Source organism: Dipodomys merriami, unplaced genomic scaffold (genome assembly GCF_024711535.1).
Source record: "Dipodomys merriami isolate MVZ:Mamm:240054 unplaced genomic scaffold, mDipMer1.0.p SCAF_8, whole genome shotgun sequence".
Taxonomy (NCBI): Eukaryota; Metazoa; Chordata; class Mammalia; order Rodentia; family Heteromyidae; genus Dipodomys; species Dipodomys merriami.
Window position 1 is genome coordinate 19,171,602 of NW_027206401.1, and position 20,395 is coordinate 19,191,996.

The 20,395-nt window shown below is 43.9% G+C and overlaps 2 protein-coding genes across 16 annotated transcripts in view; one reads left to right on the forward strand and one right to left on the reverse strand.

Annotated features, from left to right (window-relative positions):
- Reps1 (RALBP1 associated Eps domain containing 1) overlaps nucleotides 1–3,422 on the forward strand; it is a 67,964-nt gene extending 64,542 nt beyond the window's left edge. For all 10 annotated transcript variants that reach the window (XM_070010510.1, XM_070010512.1, XM_070010518.1 and 7 more), the window contains 3 exons: nucleotides 1,059–1,207; nucleotides 1,728–1,833; nucleotides 3,161–3,422. In XM_070010510.1, the coding sequence (XP_069866611.1) occupies nucleotides 1,059–1,207; nucleotides 1,728–1,833; nucleotides 3,161–3,229 (324 nt within the window). In that variant the 3' untranslated portion in view covers nucleotides 3,230–3,422. The remainder of the gene's footprint in view (nucleotides 1–1,058; nucleotides 1,208–1,727; nucleotides 1,834–3,160) is intronic.
- A 1,036-nt stretch (nucleotides 3,423–4,458) lies between these two features.
- Nucleotides 4,459–20,395, reverse strand: part of Ect2l (epithelial cell transforming 2 like) — a 61,274-nt gene continuing 45,337 nt past the window's right edge. The window contains exons 14-22 of one of the 6 annotated variants that reach the window (XM_070010503.1): nucleotides 18,959–19,045; nucleotides 17,700–17,914; nucleotides 15,987–16,134; nucleotides 14,397–14,470; nucleotides 14,147–14,303; nucleotides 12,901–12,966; nucleotides 10,206–10,294; nucleotides 8,347–8,519; nucleotides 4,459–6,230 (exon numbers count right to left, since the gene is read on the reverse strand). In XM_070010503.1, coding sequence (XP_069866604.1) covers nucleotides 6,133–6,230; nucleotides 8,347–8,519; nucleotides 10,206–10,294; nucleotides 12,901–12,966; nucleotides 14,147–14,303; nucleotides 14,397–14,470; nucleotides 15,987–16,134; nucleotides 17,700–17,914; nucleotides 18,959–19,045 — 1,107 coding nt within the window. In that variant the 3' untranslated portion in view covers nucleotides 4,459–6,132. Of the gene's footprint in view, nucleotides 6,258–8,346; nucleotides 8,520–10,205; nucleotides 10,295–12,116; nucleotides 12,231–12,900; nucleotides 12,967–14,146; nucleotides 14,304–14,396; nucleotides 14,471–15,986; nucleotides 16,135–17,699; nucleotides 17,915–18,958; nucleotides 19,046–20,395 lie in introns of those variants that run through there. The other 5 variants (XM_070010506.1, XM_070010505.1, XM_070010502.1 and 2 more) reach the window with 5 other exon arrangements.

Consider the following 20,395-nt stretch of genomic DNA (forward strand, 5'->3'; position numbering starts at 1 on the left):
ACTATTTTGCTCTGTTTACTTTGCCAGATATTTTTCCTTCCCTTCTGCCAATTCTTACCTCATTTATGAGTTTTATATTGCAAATATTAATACACATGCCCATAATGGAACAAGTTTAGTAACTTTTTTTGTATAATCTTCCACACATACCTAATAGCAACATGTGTTCCTGGAAGGGCTTAAGTTGTACTTTCTGGATACTTGTACTTACTAGAATAGTAAGGGGGGATTGTTGGTGTAGAAATTCCTTAGATAATGATGTCTGCATGTGTCTGGAGACTTCCTTTGTTGCTAAAGGAAGCATGATTCGTGTTTATGTTGAAACTTACTTTTGTAGCCTAGAATCATATTTGGACCTCAAGGGACTTAAGCATATGTTCATGATTGTGATGTCAACTAGAATCATCTTTCCTATTGTACATTGTCTCCTCATGCCAACAAATAAACACATTTTTTCTTTTTTTGGTTGGTCACGGGGCTTGAACAGCCTGGGTGCTGTCCCTGCGCTCTTCAGCTCAAGGCTCACGCTCTACCACTTGAGCCACAGCCCCACTTCCAGTTTTCTGGTAGTTTATTGGAGATAGTTTCAGTGGGAAGCCTGGCGTCGTGGCTCACACCTGTCATCCTAGCTACTCAGGAAGCTGAGATCTGAGGATCACCGTTCAAAGCCAGCCTGGGCAGGAAAGTCTGTGAGACTCTTATCCCCAATAAACAACCAGAAAACCAGAAGTGGCGCTGTGGCTCAAGTGGTAGAGCTCTAGCCTTGAGCTGAAAAGCTAAGGGACAGCGCCCAGGCCCAGATTTCAAGTCCCACAACCAACAAAAAAAAGGAGGGGGGGTTTACTGCCTGGGCTGGCTTTAAACTGTGATCCTCAGCTCTCAGCCTCCTGAGTAGCTAGAATTATAGGCATGAGCCACCAGCACCCAGCTAACAAAATAATTTTTTTTTATTATTTTTTAAAACAAGTAGCTTATAGAAAGCAAATGGTGTTGTAGAGTTCTAACCAACCATGAGTATCTTCACAACTGGTCATTATTAATGGTATCTTGTCTTCTAGAGCAAAGGCACAACACCTCTTGCTCCACCACCTAAACCTGTTCGGAGAAGATTAAAATCAGAAGATGAATTAAGGCCAGATGTGGATGAGCATACACAAAAGACGGGCGTCTCACCTGCTGTTCTCGCATCACAGCCTTCTATTCCCAGGTAATGTGATTGAACCATGCTAATAAGTAAAAAGGTAATTCTCTCCCTTCCATGCTTAGAAATAAGTCAGAAAGGGCTGGGGCTGTAACCCAGTGGTTGACTTCTTGCCAACATGTGCAGACCTTGAGTTTGATCCCCTAGCATCACAAGAAAGAAGCAAAATCAAAAAAAGGCAAGGCATGGTGGCACATACCAGTAACCTCAGCTTCTCAGGAGGCGGATTGGGAAGGTGGAGGGTTGGGGCCACCCCTAAGCAAAAAAAAACTTAGCAAGACCCCATTTAAAACAATAAACTAGGCATGCTAGCGTCTGTCTGCAGCATCAGCTGCCTCAGGGGCAAAGGTATGAAGATTATGCTGAGATGTTCTAAGGCTGGAGGCATGGCTCAAGTGGCCACACACTTGAGGCTCTGAATTCAAATTTTGTGCTGCCAAAATGAGAGAGGGGAAGCAACTTTGGGGGGAAGGTGGTTGTTTTGAAGAAATGAAGATCATGACTTTTGTCTCCTTTATCTCCACAGATCTGTTGGGAAAGATAAAAAAGCTATCCAGGCATCAATTAGACGCAATAAGGAAACCAACACAGTTTTGGCCAGATTAAATAGTGAATTGCAGCAGCAATTAAAGGTAATAGGGTTTCTGAATCTTTTATTTGGGAAGTTTCATGGAGTCAGAGCTCCTCAGATTTTCAGGAAAAGGTGAAAAGTGATCCAACAATTCCTAGGCTTACATTGAAACTTTACTCAAACCAGAGCTAGGCTCTAGTGGCTCACAGCAGTAATCCTAGATACTCAGGAGTCTGAGATCTGAAGATCACAGTTCAAAGCCAGCTTAGGCAGGAAAGTCCATGAGACTCTTCTCTCCAGTCAACTACCCAACATGCTGGAAATGGAGCTGTGGCTCAAGTGGTAGAGCACGATCCTTGAGCAGATAAAGCTCAAGGACATTGCCCAGGCCCTGAATTCAAGCCCAAGGACCAGTACCAAAAAACAAAATGTACAAGCCATTGAATCTTAGGAATTTTTAACTCAATTTTATTACAGATTGCCTTATTCTATGTATATATAAAGCATCACTATTTCTATAACATTTTTAATTTTTATTAAAAAAAAAAATTGACGGTGCCAGTAGTTCACATCTGTAATCCTAGCTGCTCAGGAGGCTGAGATCTGAGGATCATGAGTGAAAGCCAGCTGGGGCAGGAAAGTCCAATTAACCACCAGAAAACCAGAAGTAGTGTTGTGGCTCAACGTTGTAGAGCCCTGGCCAGGAGCAACAGAGCTCAGAGACAACCCCTAGGCCCTGAGTTCAAGCCCCACAACCAAAAGAAAGGGAAAAGAAGAGAAGAAATGAGTATTTTTCTCTTTGGAACTAGAACAGTGAAATTCAGAAATTGCTATAATCAGATGTCATCACTAGACAAAAGAATCAAGGTTAACAAATTCTTCTAATAAGTTAGGGGACAAGCTTTATGCAGAATTCATTCATTGATGCTCATCTGTTGCAAACACTGGTTTTGTGGTAATTGGTGTTTTATTACCTGACTTAATTGCTAGGATCTTATTTTAATACCATGAATGTACAAAGAAATTGAGTTTGTACAGTGACATATACTTGTAAAATAGGAATCTCTAGCTGAGTATTGGTGGTCCATGCTATTAACAGCCAATTGCCTGTGGCTCATGTCTATAATCTTAGCTACTAAGGAGACTGACATCTGATAATTGAGGTTTGAATCTAGCCTTCACAAATCTGTGAGGCTTTTAACTTCCTAAACTAGCCAGAAAAAACCTAGAACCCTTTACCAGCATCCCCCCTCCAAAAAAAATACTATGAAATCTCTGTCCTTTTGAGTCTTCTTGACAAATATGAACTGTTTTCTTAACACAATGCTCATTAGACATGTGTTAATCTTTTTATATATTTTACAATGTAACTTTGCATGTTTTTTCAGGATGTTCTTGAGGAGAGAATTTCCCTGGAAGTTCAACTGGAACAACTTCGACCATTCTCTCACTTATAAACCAATTGCCGTTAACTGTGAACATCCCCATTTTTAAGTGGTTTGGGGCTCGAAGCCATCTTGGAGACCCAGCCATGAAACTCACTGCTTAATTCAACAATAAATTTTATGATTCTGTTTTGCCCTATATGTTCACCATTGTATTTAAGTGTCTTTTATTTTTTAATTTCAACAATAAAAAGGGTCAGGATGACTTTTCTGGAAGGTGTGGTGTGTTTGTTGGCATACCCCTATCATTTCTATTCCATTGCAACAATAATGTTGTACTTATATGACCAAAATGCAGTGATTGGATTTCAGAATGGGTTTCTCATTTATATCTCAAACACAGACTCAAATTTTTGCAAAAGAAAAAAAAAAACCAAACTATCATCTTCTTGCATTTAGAGTTCACAAAAAGCATCCACATTTCTTAAACAACATTATGAAGTATTATGTTTGTGGCAGTACTGGGGGTTGAACTCAGGGCCTGTGGCTTGCTTGGCACTCTGTCACTTGAACTGCTCTTCCTGCCTTACAATGCTTTAGATTTACTGTAAAGAACTGGAATAGATAACACAAATTCCACTAGAAGCTAATTTACTAGAAAAGTTTCCTCTCTCTGTTAGTCAGTATTCTTCAGAAGTTACCAGACTTCTTTGCACATAAGCTTGGGGTCAGGTTGTACACTTTCCTTGTCAGAATTTGATTACTTAAGTTACCAGTGACTTAGGAATGTTGTGTGTGTGAGGTTTTAATTTAGCAACAGTCGTGTAAACAGGAACAAAATGAAGATGGATATGTAATTATCCTCACAGGTGAAGGGAAAGTGAAATGCTTACATAAGTTCTGTCTACCTTGAGACATCACTAGTTTGTGCGTGATTAATGCGCTTAGCACTGTAAGAAGGTTCTACATAGTATTTTCAAGTAAGATGTTATGAAACTCCCAAGTTTATCACTTACTGATAGAAGAAAGCAGTGGAAGTTCCTTATGATTTCTAGTTTACCTTCAATTGTGTTGTCACTTTCATTGTCTTCCATGTAAGCAGATTCCCCTATTAACACTTTTTGAAGTGTGCTGTGTTTAGAATAGTATGCTGTCTGAGGATTTGTTTTCTATTATGTCATAGGTACATTTGAACCACATTTGTAAGCTTGTATTCATCACTGTTAGCAGATAATACCTTAAAGTAAATTCTGTCTGTGGGACATGACAATCAGAAATGTGATTTTTTTTTTTTTTTTTTTTTTTTGGGTCCGGTTGTGGGGCCTGAACTCTGGGCCTGGGCGCTGTCCCTCAGCTCTTCAGCTCAAGGCTAGCGCTCTACCACTTGAGCCACAGTGCCACTTCCGGCTTTTTGCTTATGTGGTGCTGAGGAATCGAACCCAGGGCCTCATGCATGCAAGGCAAGCACTCTACCACTGGGCCACCTTCCCAGCCCCCAGAAATGTGATTTTTATACCAAGAAGATAGTACCGTATTTTAACTATCATATTTTTTAAATCAGAATTTAACTTTTAAGCAAAGAAAGCATGTATAATTTCATTATCCAAAGGTATATACCAATGGTTCACAATCCTAGACTGTAGTCTTAGATTCTATTATTTTAGGGGATTGAAGGAAAATGTCAATTTACACCCTAAAGCTTCCAAGATTAATACATGGTACTTCATCTATCACTGAGGAAAACTATTACTGCTGCATACATCAGCTAAAAGTTTTCAGGTGCCTAACAAGTTGTAGCTACAGTTTATTAAAAACACAGACAATGGCTTTAAAGCCCAGCTAACTACTGTTCTACTGTTTATTTTAAACATAATTGTCTAAGCCAGGTGCCGGAGGCTCACAGCTTGTAATCCTAGCTACTCAGTGGCTGAGATCTTAGGATCATGGTTTGAAGCCAACCCTGGCAGAAAAAAGTCCATGAGACTCTTCATCTCTAGTAAACCACCAAAAAGCTAGAAGTGCAGCTGTGGCTCAAGTCATAGAGCATAAGCCTTGTGCACAAATGCTCAAGGATAGCATCCATCCCCCAGGTTTAACAATAATAAATATCAATATAACTGTCTTCATTTTTATTTCATTACAAGCAAGCATTGCTAGATTTCTGCTTCTTTGCATTGTTTGAAGATTGTATTTTTTCCCCAGTGGTCTTCTAATTTATTATTGCCAAAATATTTGTAAAGCTTACTGGGGAGATCTAAGGAGTTTAGTTTTTCAGCAAAACAATACTTGAGAAATATTTTTTAAAAAAAACCTTTTCAGCACTTTGTAGTGGTATATTTTTAATGTTCTGAAGAGGAATTTATTTTGAAAAAGCTTCCATTTATATTTCTTGGGAATATTTTAACAGCAGCCTTGTTTCATAAAATCTTTTAAGATGCCGGACGCTGGTGGCTCACGCCTGTAATCCTAGCTACTCAGGAGGCTGAGATCTGAGGATCGCGGTCCAAAGCCAGCCTGGGCAGGAGAGACCGTGAGACTCCTATCTCCAATAAACCACCAGAAAACCGGAAGTGGCGCTGTAGCTCAAGTGGTAGAGCGTTCGCCTTGAGCTGAAGAGCTGAGGGACAGCGCCCAGGCCCAGAGTTCAAGCCCCAAGACCGACAAAAAAAAAAAAAAATCTTTTAAGATGATAGCTAATCACCATCAAATTAAAGTATTTTTCTAGAATGATCATTTGTGAACATTTTTTCATTGTGTCATTTTTTATCTTGCTCCCTTTGAATTCTTCATAGCATCCGTCAGATGACAGCTTGCTGTTCTACCGTTCCATGGGACTGTTACAGGTGATAAAGTTTACAGTCGGAAGGAGCCTCCTAGTCATCTGGGTTCTTCCTCTCATGCCTAACACGTGTGAGCATCCTTCTTCCTGTCTTTGCCAGGAGGGCTGGCACCTTGATCTGTTCCTCAGGTCTCGCTCACTTCATGCTGCTCCTGATGGTGTTCTGGAGTGCTGAGAGCCACAGGAACTTCTCAACTTCTGCCTCAGTAGCACAAATCCATTCATGTTTTGGACCTTGAAGAACAAATGCATTCTTGACATCTGTAAAATCATTTAAGTATGATTACCTATCTTTGCAGGCAACACTCAAGATAGAAAAAAGGTTTAATTCAAAACTCATCTTTTTGAAACGTAAAAACAATTTTTAAAAGTACAAATCTGGTTTAGAACATTGCTTCTTATGATGTCTAAGAGTTAGAATAACCTAATATAGTGAGATAGTTTGTCATAACCTAATGTACTATATTCCAATATAGTCTATATTATAATTGGCAATTGCTTTAAGACCAGATGATGTGCTGTTTTATTTCTTTTTGCCAGTCGTGGGGCTTGAACTCAGGGCCTGGGCGCTGTCCCTGCACCGCTTCTGCTCAAGGCTAACACTCTACCACTGGAGCCACAGTGCCACTTCCACTTTTTTCTGTTTATATGGTACTGAGGAATTGAACCCAGGGCTTCATGCATGTTAGACAAACACTTTACCACTGAGCCACCTTGCCAGCCCTGTTTCTTTGTCACAGTCCAGCGGAACTGGAATCAGAGAACATTTTTATGTTAAGTCCCAGTCACTAATATATGCTATGAGCTACACAGTGACAAAGCCAGCACTATCATGAATGTTATGAGCATTAATCATTTAAATGATTATCATAGTGGGAAAAGAACTGAAATGTGTTTCACACAATAACCCTACCTCATGATTGTGGTTGACTTTTTACTTAAAATTGCCCTTGGAGGAAATACATATTCTCACAGCTGGATTCATTTTTTTTCTCAAGCTCAGATTTAGAATAGGGCTCAAGCTATTTTATTTAGGTCAGTTCCTTTTCAGCGATCTTGGCTCCCACTTTAACCTAAGTACTATCATTATGCACGGTGAAAACTATGAGAAAGAGGCTGTCACACTTGGATTTAGCCTAACAAATACAAGCAAGCTTGGGAGACAGAACATAGGTATTTCTGTAGTTACTTCAAAAATAAAATGGTGTAAGTTACAAAGTATACTTTATAAATCTATTGATTCCTTCATCCCAAACTTAATTCTAATATAAGGGGAAAAGGCACAATCAAATTTGTAATAACCACTTACTCCTAGCAGAATAGAAGAGCAATGGATAAACCTAAATAGTGCAGCCAAGTACCAGTGGCTCACTCCTGTAATCCTAGCTACTCTGGAAGCTTGAGATCTGAGGATGATAGTTCAAAGACAACCCAGGCAGGAAAGTCCATGACAGTCTTTTGATTAACCACTAAAACCAGGAGTGGAGCTGTGGCTAAAGTCATAGAGCACTAGCCTTGAAAGGGGGAGGAGCGGAGCTCAGGGCCAGCACTCAGGCCCTGATTTCTAGCCCCAGAACTAGTGTGCGTGCGTACACACACACACACACACACACCCTAGTGCTTCAGGCCCAGGCCCTGATTTCTAGCCCCAGAACTAGTGTGCGTGCGTACACACACACACACACACACACACACACACACACTAGTGCTTCAGGCCACACACACACACACACACCCTAGTGCTTCAGGCCACACACACACACACACCCTAGTGCTTCAGGCCCAGGCCCTGATTTCTAGCCCCAGAACTAGTGCACGTACACACACACACACACACACACACACACACACACACACCCTAGTGCTTCAGGCCCAGGCCCTGATTTCTAGCCCCAGAACTAGTGTGCGTGCGTACACACACACACACACACACACACACACACACACACACACACACACACACACACACACACACACACACACACACACACACACACACACACACACACTAGTGCTTCAGGCCCATAACCTGTTAGACAACATAGGAGGTGGTGAAGGACTCCAACTGTCAGGTATCAGAAAATTCATGAAGATGCAAGTGCAGGCCTGTTTTTGCAATTTGAAAGCTGTTGACCTAATGTGTAGGATATGTATCTGACCATACTAATGCTGGCACTTGTTAATTTTGCTGTTCGGAAGTAGATGAAAGTTAATGAAATCACAATTTGCTAATTATTTGCAAACTCAAAAATTGTAATTCTAACCTTTTTCCTATATTTAAATATTACTAGTTACTAGTTCGTGAGCTTTGTGAAGATATTTGAGTCTTGAAGGAAAAAACAATACATACACTTGGAATCTGGAATATCTTCCACAAATAAACTATGAAGCGTAACTGACGCAATGAAGTGGTAGGTGGTTTTTGGAGTCCTCTCAAATGGCATATGAGATGTGGCCCGACTTGAAACAAGCAGCAGATCATTGAAGAGAAAGAGGCTGAGATCGTGGATTTGTTCATATAGCCTGTGTTGAAGTAAAATGTGCATTTGTGCATGACTCAAGTGATACAATACTTGGCTTAGCAAGCATGAGGCCTTGAGTTCAAGAAAGACCTGATACCACTAAAAGAAACAGAGCTAGGTGCCAGTGGCCCACACTTGTAATCCTAGCTACTCAGGAAGCTGAGATAAAGGATTGCAGTTCAAAATTCCTGACAACAAACCAAAGGTTCAAGAAGCTCAATAAACAAAAATATCTAGACCTAGGCATAATGCACTCTTAATTCCAAAAATCAAAGGGCAGCTGGGAAGGTGGCACAGTGGTAGAGCGCTTGCCTTGCATGCATGAGGCCCTGGGTTCGATTCTCGGCACCACATAAGCAGAAAAAGCCAAATTGGCGCTGTGGCTCAAATGGTAGAGCACTAGCCTTGAGCTGAAGAGCTAAAGGAAAGCACCCAGGCCCAGAGTTCAGGCCCCACAACCCCCCATCCCCCAAATAAAGCAAGTCAAAAAGCTCAAGTCCCAGAGTTCAAACTCAGGTATCAGCAAAAATTTTTAAAGTAGCCTTTCTTCAAAAATCAAAGGGAGCATTTTGATGAATCCAGAGGACAGCAATCTTAAACGTGTGAAGCAACAAAGCTTTAAGTATGCTGGGTTCAGCTGGGAATGTGACTTAGTGGTAGAGTGCTTGCCTAGCAAGCATGAAGCCTTGGGTTCAGTTCCTCAGTACCACATACACAGAAAAAGCTGTGGGTCAAAGGGTAGAGTGCTAGCCTTGAGTATAGAAAGGCTCAGGGAGAGTAGTGCCCAGGCCTTGAGTTCAAGCCCCAGGACTGGCAAAAAAAAAAAAAAAAAAAAATTATATATTCTGCAGAACCATTCCAGCAGGAAAAGCATAGAGGGAAGCAAAGTAATCCAAGAAGAAAAAAATCTAGTACATCTTTCCATTTGATTGCTATGTGTTGAATCTTTACCTTTCCCTTAATATTGAAAACATTTTGGCAATTTTCTAAAGCAGACTAGGGACCACTAAATAAAGTTTTATGGGAACACAGTCATAGTTTATTTATGTTTGTTGTATGACAAAGTAAAGTATTGTTTACTAAAGAACATATGACCAGCAAATCCTAAATAGTAACTGAATCTTTTTTTCTTTTTTTTTGGGTCCAGTCATGGGGCCTGAACTCTGGGCCTGGGCGCTGTCCCTCAGCTCTTCAGCTCAAGGCTAGCGCTCTACCACTTGAGCCACAGCACCACTTCTGGCTTTTTTCTTTTTGCTTATGTGGTGCTGAGGAATCGAACCCAGGGCCTCAGGCATGCAAGGCAAGCGCTCTACCACTGAGCCACCTTCCCAGCCCCAGTAACTGAATCTTTACAGAAAAATGTGTCCATCCTTATTATTGACATCCATCTTTTACATTCTCTGAGCATCGTGCCAGTTGGATACATTGAGGTCTTTACTGACCCCCAACAAACATCAGAGGTTCATAAACTAGTCTCTTTCTTTCTTAGGATTGATCTCATTGGTATGAGATTCCATATCACTAAGATCTTACCTCAGTAGGAAAGTGAGCAAGCTCAGGAAGTTCTCCTTTTATAGAGTCTGTGGTCTATAATGTGTCCGGCGCAGTACTGAAAGCCAGGGACACAAGAGTAAGACAGACGCTTTTTCAGGAATCTCCAGCCTCAGGACAGTTGGCCGCTGCTTACCTTAAAGAGAAACTGACTCCCTCATCACAGCAGTGGATCTGGGCTACGTCTTGGACTCTAATCAGATATCTGTTTACTTCTGACAAAACCTATAAAATTAAAGAAAAAAATGAAATTAGGTAATAGAAGTTTAATAAATGCTACTGCTGAGACAGTTTATACACTAGAGTATGCAAATATTGACTAGCACTTTGGTTATTTCAAAGATATTTTAACTTTTTTTTTTTTTTTTTTGGTCAATCGTGGGGCTTGAACTCTGGGCCTGGGCACTGTCCCTGAGATCTTCAGCTCAAGGCAAGCGCTCTACCACTTGAGCCACAGTGACACTGGCGGTTTTCTGGAGGTTAACTGGAGATAAGAAGCACACAGACTTTCCTGCCCCAGCTGGCTTTGAACGGTGATCCTCAGATCTCAGCCTCCTGAGTAGTTAAACTACAGGCATGAGCCACCAGCACCTGGCTTGAAAGTGTGTTTTATAAATAGTGAAAATAGTTGGGTGCCAGTGGCTCATGCCTGTAATCCTAGCTACTCAGGAAGCTGAGATTTGAGTTTCACAGTTCAAAGCCAGCCAAGGCTGGAGAGTCTGTGAGACTCTTCTCCAGAAGTGGCGCTGTGGCTCCAGTGGTAGAGTGCTCGCCTTGAGCTGAAGAGCCCAGGGACAGCGCTCAGGCCCAGAGTTTAAGCCCCACAACTGGCCCCCACCCCCCAAAAAATCACTTTCCTTAGATAGACCATAGCATTGACCATGAAGGGCTTTTTTGAGGATGTTCTAAATTTTCAACTTCTGCAATTAATATTCTGTTTGTAAGTGCTTTCCTACCATTGAGAACCTAAGTGAACAGGGATCAAAAGGGAGCGATCCAGAGAAAGAAGCAAGTGACTTCTTAGTGCGGGTTAAGGGTCAGGCCCTTGTACTGATTTTACATGGAGATGATTTCTTGATGTAGAAATGAAGCTTTGCAAAATTCCAAGAGTCAGAACTCCAACTGCTCTCTCCCCACCAGACTGTACAGAAACTCCATCTTGCTTCCTCAGTTGACAAATAAAAATAATTATGTTTAATAAATGGCTATTTTAGTTCAACACCATTCACGTACTGAGCTCCTACCAAATGCCAGGTATTAGAAGACAAGTAGGTCATAGTTCACACATGATAGAACTCCCAATCTTGGGTCCTATGTCACATAGTAAATGTTCAAACACCAAGGAAGGGACAGCTCACAGCTAGAGATACTGGGCATCTCAACCCCATGCTTGTAGGCACTGACTAAACCAGGATCCTGTGCATTCAGGTACTCTTCTGCAAATGTGGACCACAAACTCAAACCATGATCCTCCAACTCTGACTCTTAGAGCTGGGATCACAGATATGTACCACCATATCCAGTGTGAGTTGGTTTGTTTTTTATCTCACCTACTTTAGTCCAGGCTGGCTTCGAACTTTCAATCCTCCTACATTCAATTCTTTTTTGTTGTTGTTGTTGATCATGAGGCCTGAACTCTGGGCCTGGGCACTGGCCTTCAGCTCTTCAGCTCAAAGCTAGCGCTCTAGCGCTTGAGCCTTAGCACCACTTCCGGCTTTTTCTGCTCATGTGGTGCTGAGGAATCGAGCCCAGGGCCTCATGCATGCAAGGCAAGCACTACCACTGAGCCACCTTCCCAGCCCTACATTCAATTCTTAAGTAGCCGGGATTACAGATGTGAGCCACTATCTCCAGTTTTTCAAGGATGAGTAGTATTTTTCCAGCTAAGTAGGAAAGGAAGACAATTTCAGAGAAGGAAATGTATTGCAAAAGCATATAGAGTTAGGTACCAGTTGCTCACACCTGTAATCCTAGGTATTCAGGAGGCTGAGATCTGAGGACCATGGTTCTAAGCCAGACTAAGCAGAAAAGTCCACAAGACTCTTACCTCCAATTAATCAGTAGAAAGTTGGAAGTAGAGCTGAGGCTCAAGTGGAAAAGCACCAACATTGAGTGAAAAAGTTAAGGAGCGTGCCCAGGCCCTGAGTTCAAGTCCCACTACCTGCACCAAAAATCATATAAAACATGACATGAAAACTGGGCATCACTGGCTCACACCTATAATCCTAGCTACTTAGGAGGCTGAGATCTGAGGATTGTGATTCAAAGCCAGCTCAAGCAAGGAAAATCTGTGAGACTCTAATCACCAATTAACCCACAGAAAACCGGAAGTGACACTGTGGCTCAAGTAGTAGTGCACTTGCCTTGAGCTGAAGAGCACAGGGACAGTGCCCAGACCCAGAGTTCAAGCCCCAGGACTGACAAACACAAACAAACAAACACATGAATCTATGTTATTAGAGCATGGAGAGCAGGTCTGTATGGCAAGATCTTTGGATGGTCGGAGAAGCTGTCAGGCAGAGAACAGGGGGCCAGATGGTATTCTAGAGGCAACATCTGGTAGGTTTTAGGGACTTTCTGTGTGTTGAATCTTGCACCAGGAACATGTGCAGGGAGATAGGAAACAAGTGGGACTCGGAGCTGCTTGCCCCAGAGGGGTCAGATCAGCATCGCAGGACCTCCAAGCAAGGAGCCCAGCCTACAGAGAAGCAGTGGACACGTCAACGCCACACGTGCCTTCACGGGCACCCCTTGCAGGCAAGGGCCATGTGTCTCTTTTGTCAGTAACCTGAGGTGACGCAACGCGACGCACAGATCATCAGAATACATACTGGGCATCCCCAGACAATTTTCTGTATATCTGACAGCTGTTCTTTTCTTTTAATGTTTTCTTTCATCTAGGAAACAAAAGCAAATTAAAATTATGGCATTTTTTTATTCACAGAATAGGTGAAGGTATTTTATGGGACTTGGTATGGGACTTGATACTTCTATAGAAAATCCTCAATTAGGGGCTGGGAAGGTGGCTCAGTGGTAGAGCGCTTGCCTTGCATGCCTGAGGCCCCGGGTTCGATTCCTCAGCACCACATAAGCAAAAAGCCGGAAGTGGTGCTGTGGCTCAAGTGGTAGAGCGCTCGCCTTGAGCTGAAGAGCTGAGGGATAGCGCCCAGGCCCAGAGTTCAGGCCCCAAGACTGGACCCAAAAAAAAGAAAAAAGAAAACCCTCAATTATCTGTACCCCACGGGTTGCTTTAAAAAAAAAAAAAAAAAAGACAAAACAAAAAGGCACCTTGCAGGCATGAACAGTTTCTCTTCTACCCAGATCCTGTGTGGCGTGCACGACGCCATGGTGGCAGTTCAGAATGAGAGCAAGAACGCGAGGGGACTGTGACTGCTGTGCTTGGAAAGGCAGGAAAGCTATGGTTGCATTTGAAAGTGCTTTCAGAATCAAAGGATTTTACTTTTTCTTTCTGTCGTTTAGTTAGCTGCAAAAACCCATCCAATAGCCGGGTGCTGGTGGCTCACGCCTGTAATCCTAGCTACTCAGGAGGCTGAGATCTGAGGATCGCGGTTCAAAGCCAGCCCGGGCAAGAAAGACCGTGAGACTCCTATCTCCAATAAACCACCAGAAAACTGGAAGTGGCGCTGTAGCTCAAGTGGTAGAGCACTTGCCTTGCATGCCTGAGGCCCTGGGTTCGATTCCTCAGCACCACATAAGAAAAAAGAAAAAAGCCAGAAGTGGCACTGTGGCTCAAGTGGTAGAGCGCTAGCCTTGAGCTGAAGAGCTGAGGGACAGCGCCCAGGCCCAGAGTTCAGGCCCCATGACCGACAAAAAAAAAAAAAAAAAAATCCTGAACATGTTTGCATGAATAAAGGCCTTCTTGCAATCGGACATCAAGCAAAAAACATTGTCCAGCTTAGAAGAGATGCCAGTAGTGTTCAAACATTACCCCCACGATTGCTGTGGCGTGCAGAGGATGAAAGATGGAAGTGAAGAGCAAGAGCAGAGCGAGCACCTCGGGGTGGCACAAAAGCATCAGAACATTTCTGAAGGGCCCGGGCGCTGCGGACAGCCCACCTGATCTATGAAACCTTGATAGTTTTTGATTTGGTTAATTGCAGTGGTCAGGTCCTCCCGGTCAACGTGTCCAGCCGGTGTATAGAGCCGAAGAGCGTAGAGAAGACTAGTATATTCCTCAAATCTCCGGGATGGGTGCAGAAGCAGCTCTGGCAGGCTGGCAGGGGCAGAGAGAGGGGGCCCATCTCTATCTGAAGGTCAGAAGTATCTGTCCCTGGGGCCCAATGTGCTTGCCCCCTCGGGAGCTCACCTCAGCATTTTGGTAACGATGCTCTTCTCTCGTCTCTTCAGGAACGCTCGGAAGGCTGGGAGCATGTCTCTGCACTTGAAGATGAGAATTACATTGTCAAACTTTGCTCTAGCTGGGAGCCCATGGCCTGGAATCCAAGCTACTAAGGAGGTGGAGTTCAGAGGGCTGTGGCCTGAGGTCAGCCTGAAGTGAAAGTGCCAGGAGCCTCCATCTCCAATTAACCAGCAAAAAGGCAGATTGGCAGTGTGGCTCAAATGGTAGAGCATCTCCAGTAAGCAAGCTGAATATGTTAAGTTCAAAACTCCAGTACCAGCAACAACAAAAACCCTGTTGTGTTAAGTCTTCATTTTCACCAGCAAGTGACAAGATACAGAATCACCAAAATAAAGGGTTAACATCACCATCTAACCAAAATACTAACTGCATTCTTGGTGTTTCCTAGTGTATTAAGTATTAGTTATACCATAGGCCTAACCCTAGCCACTGAATTTAACCTTTAGAGACAAATACCATCAGGTCAGTCTGGATTAGAACTAGAATAAATTGACTATCTGACATTGTCAAGCTTAACTTCTCTGAATCTCAGCTTTCTCCTCTCTAAGACCTGTATCTTGCCTAACTCATGGTGAGGAAGGAAACTTTATCAATAAGGCGCCCATGTCAGTAAGGGTCATTTCACTTGACTGTCAATATTCACCTTTTATTTTTTGGTCAGTTGGAGCTTGAACTCTGGGCCTGGGCACTGTCCCTCAGCTCTTCAGCTCAAGGTTAGTGTTCTACCACTTGAACCATGGTGCCACTTCAGGTTTTCTGGTGGTTAATTGGAGATAAGAATCTCACAGACTTTCCTGCCCGGGCTGGCTCTAAACCATGATCCTCAGATCTCAGCCTCCTGAGTAGCTAAGATGATAGGCGTGAGCTACCAGCGCCCAGCCAGTATTCACCTTTAATACTGCTATTATTCATGTTCTCTGTGGTGAGCCTGAGGCAGCTCCCCTGTTCTTTATGTTATAAATGTACTCACTCATCACCACTAGGCTACCCATGAATCTCCTCTTTCTACTACTTCTGTTAGTGCATGTCTAAAAGATGTCAGGAACACTAATTTCTACAAATAGTCACTCACTGCAATCATATTATAGCTAATGTGCCAAATGCTTATGTATGCACACTATGCTATTGAAATAAGCATCATTTTAAATCATAAACATGTTGCCACCCATTTGTTTCTGATTAATGTGTCTCTTTGCCCCAGTCCTTGTCCTCAAGGTCAGTTCAGTTCTATGAAATCGCCTTATTCGTGCAACTTGTGCAAAATCAAGTTGTCCATAGAGACGAACGTGTCAACAGTGTGTTTGAGGATTAAAATCAACAACCAAGTAGGTGTTCTGGGCATTGCTTTGTGATGCACTGAGCTGACCCCTTGGTGAGGGTCCCTTTTCCCCCCAGAGTTCCCCGGACACAAGAAGAGACCTGGAAGCAAAGAGCAGAAAAGCCGCCCTGCCGGTTACCTCTGGCTGTCTGGTGGACTTGCACTCAGCACAAGCTCAGGAGAGCTAATAAAATGGCAGGGCTCACTCCACCACCTACCTTCTCAATGGTCTTGAGGACAACAGAGTAGTTGTTGAAGAAATTGGTGTATGGGGTCCACTGGCTCCCAAACCTGGTGAAGATGTCCCCCACACAGTGAGCTGGGCCCCAGTCTTGGAGTCTGTCTCTCAGGTTATCTAGAAACTGCCTGCAACACAAGGAGAGCACAGTCTGACCTAAGAGCCTGTGATGGCCCACACACGGACGCAACCTAAGCTGCTGTCATGAATGCAGTCTTTTTCCCCCTAATCCTTCAGGAGAGGACTTGATTTTAATCAGCTTCTTGTTTTCTTAAAACAGATGCGATAGGACAAGATTGCTGGGCCGTGAGGAGGAGATGGAGAAGCCCACCTTCCCCTCACTCCTCATGTGGGACCCAGCAGCCAGCCCTCCAGGTCCTCCCACAGACAGGCAGACAGGACAGACCTATCTAATCCTTCTCAGAGGAGAAGGACAGCTACAACAACTTCCACACTCAATGTCATCATCTGAACTTGGCCCGTGTCCCCGTGGACCAAGGGACCCTTCCAGCCATCAAAGGCCTTGAAAACCTGCAATAGGCTTTGTCAACCTCTTCCCTGCATGAGGAACTGGCCCTAAAATGGCTATTGAGTCCTTATCAGAGACACGCATGCTCAGTTTACCTCCCTTTACTATGGGTAGAAACAACCATGTCGAGCTCATGTCGCACACACAACCACATGCTGTTCTTCAACTGAAGCCAGCCGTGGGCTCTAAGCAGAGAAAGGCTAGTTGATCCCATTGGATCCTTCCGTCCCTTCCCATTACTCGCTGGTTAAAAAACAATTCCAAGACCAGGTACATTGGTGTATGCCTATAATCCCACTTAGGGTGCAGCAGTGGGAAGATCATAATCTGAGGTACTCTGGAGAAACACACACACACATGCACACTGTCTGAAAAATAACTAAAACAAAAAGGGTTGAGAGTATGGCATAAGTAGCAGAGTGCCTTCCAACCACTTGTGAGACCCTGACTTCAAAGCCCAGCTCTACAGAATCAGGTCACTTGATGACGGGGCGGGGCGAAGGAATGATGGAAGGAGGGATGTAGATCCAGATGCACTGTACTTAGAAACTGACATGCTAAATTGAGAGCCCTTTGTACAACTACTTAAAGACAGTTTAAAAAAAAACAGTGGAATTAAAATTCCTTCTTAAAACTACTTAAAATTTAAAACTTCAGACAGCTCTCCTTTTTCCTTTGCATGAATGGCCCACAGACTATAGAAGACCCAGACACTGAACTCCAACTCCGGGAACGTGGCTGCAGTCTAGAGAGGAGGTGACCCCGGGAATCACTGCAGCTAAGTGGCTTGCTGAGGAGCCGCTCTGCAACATGGGTCCCCAAAAGAATAAGCCATTGTCTGAGACTCCCTCCACTTTGGAGGTAAAGTGTGGGTTCTTCCCACTACCTGTAGAATATACATACGTGTGTGTGTGTGTGTGTGTGTGTGTGTGTGTGTGTGTATCTGGGAATATGGCTTAGTGGTAGAATGCTTGTCTAGCATGTGTGAAGCCCTGGGTTCAATTCCTCAGCACCACATAAACAGAAAACACCAGAAGTGACACTGTGGCTCAAGTGTAGACTGCTAGCCTTGAGCACAGAGAGGCTCAGGGACAGTGCCAGGGCCTGAGTTCAAGCACCAGGACTGGCTAAATAAATAAATACAGATTCAGACTCAGGTTTTACCTGTGGAGACTTAAAATCTGCAGGATGTCGGCGAAAATAATCTGGACGTTCGCAGCACTCAGGATGGCTCTGTTGGAGCCCAGCGATGCTCTCAGTGGCCTCACGTAAACATCTCTCACGATTTCCAGCGTTTGCACGTACCGCCTCTCACTCTGCAAGAGTTCCAGGACAACTCTAGCTCGCATGTCCACCGAAGCCCTCTGAAGCTTCCTCTCCTGCAGAGAAGCATGGAGAACCAGCTCACAGGAAAGCACCAAGACCCAGCACCAAGACCTAGCCCTCCGCAGGGCCAACAAAAGTCCACCCAGGTCATGACCCACAAGGATGGTCCTGGTGGAGGTGATGAGGGGGAATGGAACTCAGGGACACCTCGTGGAGCGCAAGTCTCGTCCTGGGTAGATGGGGTCCCGGCTGCAGGTTGAAGCTACAGGGAGATGTCCCCTGAGCCCCTACTGACACAGCCAGGACACACTCCCCCAGTGACCACAGCAGTTCTCTCTGTACTTTTGCATTCTTTTCACCGTCGGAAACAGATAAAATAAACAGGTATGGAAAGTTATTGGTGGATTTGCACAAGATCTTTTCTGTCTCCTAAATGACCACTGGTGAAGGTATGATCACCGACAAACGCAGATGGGATGGTGAAAGGGGGAGCTCATGGGGGGGGAGGGGAATGAGCTCCTCCAGAAAAGCTGGAGCTCTCTGCTTCATATGCCAGAAACCGCTGTGCTCTCACTGTTCGAACAAAACACTGAGATCCTCACTGGGAAATGTCTACTGAGCAATGTGGGTTTGTGTGTGTGTGTGTGTGTGTGTGTGTGTCTGTGTGTCTGTGTGTGTGTGTCTGTGTCTGTGTGTCTGTGTGTGTGTGTCTGTGTGTGTCTGTGTTCTCATTGTAAAAGTAAAGACAACCTTATTTTTCTTTCTTCCACATCATTTCTTTCTTCTGCATAGCTCTCATATGTAGGGCAATCAGTCCATAAATCAGGAAGAAAAAAAATCACTCCACAAACTAAAGTCCTAGCCAGGATGTACTGGCACATGCCTAGAATCCCAGCACCATGAAGCAGAGGCTTAAATAAACTTGTTTAAAGTGAAAGCAACTATAAAAACACAAAACTTAATCTATGTAATCTTCGCTGCAATGAGTCAGTTATGAAAAATTCTCAGCGAAAACAAAGGACTAACCAGGATGAAAGCAAAGCTTCATGATCATTGGTAAAACAAACAGATTTCACATTATGTAATGAATGGCTCACCAGTTTAGCCAGCACTTTGACATTTAGACTGCTTTTGCTGAGACTTGATTCGGGATCCTCAGAACTGTCTTCTGTGATGGTTTTTTCCTGAAAGTCAGATAGAACTCAACTACTGGGAGGTGAACTTGGGCCGAGGGTGAGCGGATGGGAGATGTGGGGGAGTGGGCAGGATGCCCCGTGTCTCTGAAACCCCATACAAGCCCCTTCCGTGCTTAGGCATCCACATTCAGGTCTTGGCGTTCTCCCCATCCCCCACGCACCTCCCCCACCTCCCAAACACACACCTGCTCACTGGGGCTTTGGCCACCTTGACTTCACAGCAGCTTGGTTTTTAAATGGAAATAGTTCTTTGGGGACAGGAAGTTGATTTGCCATTATAACTTTATTTGATCTAAAGACAGTAACTTGTCTCCTTTATATTATGCATAGTTGCAATGGTGAAGATTTTCAGAGCCCATTTTAAAATCATGATGGTACCCCTGATTTTGTTTTTAAGAGATGAACTCAGAGGCAATAACAGGGCAACACATTCTGCAGATCTATAAGAAAATAGTGGTATGGGAGGGTGGGCCTTTGCCTGAGCAGCTCACAGGCCTGGGCTTTGGTCACATAGCAGATTTTCCCTAGGATGAAGCAACAATCATTCCACACTTGGCTGTTTTCCCAGAAGATATTCTGTTGCCTGGACCAGGGGCGAGAAATAACTGTGCAAGCATCACGTAACACTCAGGAATAACTGGAACCATGGCTGTGACCCATCACCATGGTTTCAGAGAATTGGTGTAAACACAACACATTACCCCACACACACACACATACACCCATACACACAAGCAAACCAGGAGTGATTACTGCTGACAGCAAGAAAATAGGGACTAATAATGGTGATGACTAAGGTACATGGTGATGGAGATAGATAAACAGGTAAATGGTGATTGTGGGGATGAGGAGTGTAGAAAAGGCTGTGTGTGCTAGTGCACACTTGTAATCCCAACACTCAGAAAGTCAAGAAAAGAAGGATGTGAATCTAATGTCCTCCTGGGCTAAACATCAATATACTGTTTCAAAACAATGAGAGAGTGAGCAAAGCAGAGGGCAGGGAGGGGGGTTGAGCAGAGGGTGGGAAGGGGGGTTGGTGAAAGATAGAACAATGCAGGTTAGCTTGACAGAGGGGGTGGCCCAGCGGTCCTCCCGGTCCACCCTTGGCCTGCTCCATGCTGTCCTCCAGTGAAGCACTAACAAGAACTCCCAGAAAATCAGGCTTGAGAGAGCAATGATTTGCTACTGGGAGACTCACCAGTCTATCCTAACTCTGAGTTGGGGAACAGGGGTAGCAATGAGGGCTGTACTAAGCCTTCAGACGTGAGAGGTGGGTATCTTTTCTCTGAGCATGAAATGATTCTAGCGTGAGATGTTCGTCTAGACAGCAACCAGAGG